The following is a 4,123-nucleotide window of genomic DNA, read 5'->3' as shown; positions in this document are numbered from 1 at the left end:
CCCAGCTCTAACTTGGCCCAGCAATGATTTCCTGCTCTTCTCTTGTCTACATGTCTCTCTATTCAAGTGTAGCAAACAAAATCACCCAAAATGATCAGTCTTACAAGATCATGCTGTAGGCACACAGGTGCATGTACAGCTTCAATTGCAATGTATCTTGCAAATTATAATAATTGCCATAATCATACTGTTCTTCATTTGTTTATCCTGAGTGTTATCTAAGTATTTCACTACACTGATTTTTTTTTTAAGCTCACTATCTGTTAAGTTCCTTTAAGCCAGAAGTGGAGTAGTGTTGTGGGGTCCATTTAAATCCAACATAAATCAAACACTAGGCCAATGTAGATGACAAAAATTTATTATAATCAAGCTGATACTGACCAATCAGGGCCACATAACAAACTTGAGAGGTGAACTGTGACCCCAAAGAGAAATTGCGCAGCATATTTTAGAGATGAGACTACAAATCATGGAGGAGTGAGGTGGGCCATAGCATTGTCCAATCATATTTTGATGTAAGGGGTTGAGCAACAGAGTTCTCACCAATCAGGACAGGAGTAGGTTCCTGGGACCATGAACTTGTTTGACCCTGCCAGGAGGATGGAGAAGTTGTCCTTGAGATGTCTGGACTCAGACGACTATTTCCTTACAGTGGGCGCTGCTCAGCTATTGGGAAGTCCCCAGCTCCCCTAGGACCTGGGACCTTGAACTTAGTTTCTCACTATGATTAAATGGAGTCTGAAAGTGAAGTGCTGACATTTTGAATGGTTCTCTCTCACTAGTCCCAACAGTCACTCAGGCACAGTGACTGATTGTACTTTTCCCATCTCCTCCCAGAAAAAGCTAATGATTGGCTTTTATATTTCTTGAATCTTTTTTGCCAGAGCTCAGTTATATTTCCAAATAAGTTTTCATGTTGATGCCTTTGTTTACTACATCAGCATTTTAGAACTTGGTAGGGGGTAATAATAAACATTCTTGAGTTAACAATGCTCCTCTGCTTAGTTTATGTTTCTGTACCTTGGAATCTTCATTACCTCACCACCTCGGTCTATTTATGAGGGCATTTAGAATGTTGTGTTATTTTCCCTAATGGTCAATAAAATATCACCTATCAGATACTTGAGTTATTGGAAAATTATGCAAATTAAAATCATTAGCCCTGGAAGGCAATGTTATAAGTCATTGATGACTTCCGTTCTCAGCTTCAAGAGTGTGAATGGCACAGAGGAGGCATGGTGGTAATGATTCTACTTAGTCAGGAGATTAATAGTCGCCTTGACTGAAGGAATGCTCCCTGGCAGTGGACTGTTGGAAAACACGTGTATATCCCTGAAGACAACAGCACAAGGATCCTCACCCTGAAAGCAGTTAGGCACTGAAACACATAAAGGACAAAGAATATAGGAGCCATAGCAAGCCCAGATTATATACATATAAAGACTAGAACTTTCTTTTGTTCTAACTCATGTGCTTGAGTTACTGGCCCACAGCTATAGATTCAGGAATGGAGCTGGAGTCGCCGCCTTCATCCATGGCCTTGTTAAATGTACACTCCTGAGTGAGATTTTCTTTTGTCTTTCTTGAGCATCAACGTAAGGCAGTGATAGGTCAAACAGAAGCAGTTGTATGCAGCTGGAATAAGCCAAGGCTCAGAAAGAGGTGGGAAGGAAATCAGAGGTGCCAGGTGATGCATGGGGTCGTTGGGGATGAAGATAAAGGCAGGCGGTTGATGGGGACGCTGGCTGTTTCTTGTGCCCTCTCCAGTGCAAGCTTCTCCAAGGAGAGCTCATGTGAGAAGTCAGGCTCAGGCTAGGCCTGCCTGCCCTTGTGTGGCTCTGGCTCTCAGGCTGTCTGCTGTTTGAAAGGAAGGCCATGCATAGCCTCTGGTTGGCCTGTGAGTTCTTTTCTGCTGTCTATTGATTCTGTTCCTTAGTGCAAAGCAGTCCTCTTGAGAGCAGACAGCCTGTGTGGACTGTCATCTCACTGGTCTGCATGGCTCGCATGGCAGACTTCTCTCTAAACATGCGTTCTGTGTGTAAGCAGTTCCAAAGCTGCTTCAAGTAGGAATTTGGGTGACATATTAGAGATTTTTTAAATTAAATTCATTTTTACATTTATAGACTTAAAGAGATCTGAGTTTATTATCAAAATCATATGATAGTTACATTCTTGCCATTTTATTCAAATTAATGATCAGAATACTTGTTTCTTTCCTTTTACTCTAGAACTGAACAATGCCACAAAGACATTCTTTACTAAAGAATATTTGAAAATCAAGCAAAGCTTTCAGAAATCCAGCTCTGCGAAGTGGCCCTTGCCGAGCTGCAGGAAAGGATTCCATCTCTTCGGAGGTAAGGAAAGCAACCCAAAGACCAAAGCTGTCTGGTGAGCGTGTCCATGCAAGGGCTCACAGCGGCTTCCTAATCAGAAATGCTGCGAGCTCAGTCTCTACATAGGTCACTTTCGGGAATTTCGGTAATAATGTCTTTGTAAAAAGTTACAAGTATATATGAAGAAAAGGAATGGTCTATATGAAAAAAGTAAAAATTAATATGTACCTAATTATATGGACACGGTAAAGAGCAAATAAGCTAATCTGAAAGCACGGTATACATTATAGCTAATAGCACCGTGTAAATAACTATCAAAATGTAAGGCAATCTCTGACCTCTACTTCAGTTTTGAGAATGTGTTACCGCATAGCTATACAATATAAACATGAAATTTAATTTAGTGTTTGATAAAAGTGTTATCTGACAGAACATGAACCACCATGCAGTTTTGTTGTTTACTGTTTGAGTATATACACACACGTGTGTGTTGTGTGAGTTCATGGGTGGGCACGTGTGTGCACCTGTGTATGAAAGAATTCAGCCCTGCTTGATTGGAGGTGGAGGTCACAGATCAATGCCAAGTGTCTTCCTTTATCTCTCGCCACCCATTTTGGAGTTCAGTGAGCCTTGAACTGCCATTTTGGGTGGTCTGGCTTGGCGGTGCACCCCTGGGAGGTACCTTCTCTCTCTCCACAGCCCTGGGACATCCTACTGTCCCTAGCCTTTACTTGAGTTCTGGGGATCACAGCTCAGCTCCCATGCTCTCATAGCAAGCACTTTACCTACCGAGTCGTCTCCAGAGGCCTCTACATACCACTTATCATTCACGAGACCTGATAGGGACGTCCAATTACGGGAACTATGTTCTTAGGGACCAGGGTTCAGGGAGGGCTACTTAAGGTCAAGCATATCTGTTTAGCAATAAGAGACCAGGACAGATGCATGCAGAGTTTGTATGGTTGAGGCAAAAAACAAATTGTATGCAAATTCTATTGCATTTGAAATGAAAGTTTTAAGCAGCACCTGTAACCCTGCACTGGGCAGGGACTGCTGCTGCTGCTGTTCCTCTTCTTCCTCCTCCTCCTCCTCCTCCTCCTCCTCCTCCTCCTCTTCATCCTCCTCATAATTAAGATGTATAGAATGAAAGGGTAAGAACTGTTTTCATCCAGTTGCTTCTATGGTTGGACAGTACAGCTCAGCCACAGAGTTTGAGGCACACAGAGTGAGGGTCAACTTTCTGACCTGGCTTAGAAGACAGCCCCAGAAGGCCTCTCTGTAGACCACACCTTGCTTTTTCATGTTGGTGTCTCAGTTCCACACAAACCCCAGTGTCCCTCTGCATCTTCTGCATCTTCCTTTCTCAGTTTGTCAGAAACTGGATGAATAAGCAGTTGATTTCTACCAAACTTAATTCTTACATTTTTGTGAGAAAGTTCAAAGTAGCTTTATTACATCACCTGACGTAAGAAATATATCACTGCCACCAATTGAGCCAAGTGGTAGAAGAGCTGAGCAGCTGGTACCCAGCCAAGTGCAGCAGCAAGCCAAGGGGAAAGAACCAAGCCATAGGAAGTGCCCATTTATCTTTCCTCTATAGAACAGTGTTGTGTCCAGGACCGGGTGGGACAGGCACAATATGGGGGTTGGCTTGCTATTGAAAGAGCCCTAGACAAGAGGCTCCACCAGTTTATGGGCCCTGGGGTCAAACAGAGAGAGGAGTGGGGAGGGAAAACTTAGGTACTGAGTTGCGTTAGAGGTAGAATATCCTCAATCTAGGAGAGAGAGAG

The 4,123-nt window shown here is 43.1% G+C and overlaps 1 protein-coding gene across 3 annotated transcripts in view; it reads left to right on the top strand.

Annotated features, from left to right (window-relative positions):
• Positions 1 to 4,123, top strand: part of Rnf180 (ring finger protein 180) — a 167,751-nt gene that overhangs the window by 129,741 nt on the left and 33,887 nt on the right. For all 3 annotated transcript variants that reach the window (XM_029544177.1, XM_029544176.1, XM_029544178.1), the window contains exon 7: positions 2,229 to 2,354. In XM_029544177.1, coding sequence (XP_029400037.1) covers positions 2,229 to 2,354 — 126 coding nt within the window. The remainder of the gene's footprint in view (positions 1 to 2,228; positions 2,355 to 4,123) is intronic.

This window comes from Mus pahari, chromosome 11 (genome assembly GCF_900095145.1).
Source record: "Mus pahari chromosome 11, PAHARI_EIJ_v1.1, whole genome shotgun sequence".
Taxonomy (NCBI): domain Eukaryota; kingdom Metazoa; phylum Chordata; class Mammalia; order Rodentia; family Muridae; genus Mus; species Mus pahari.
Note: the sequence above shows the minus strand (reverse complement) of the source record. Positions and strands in the feature narration are given on the sequence as shown.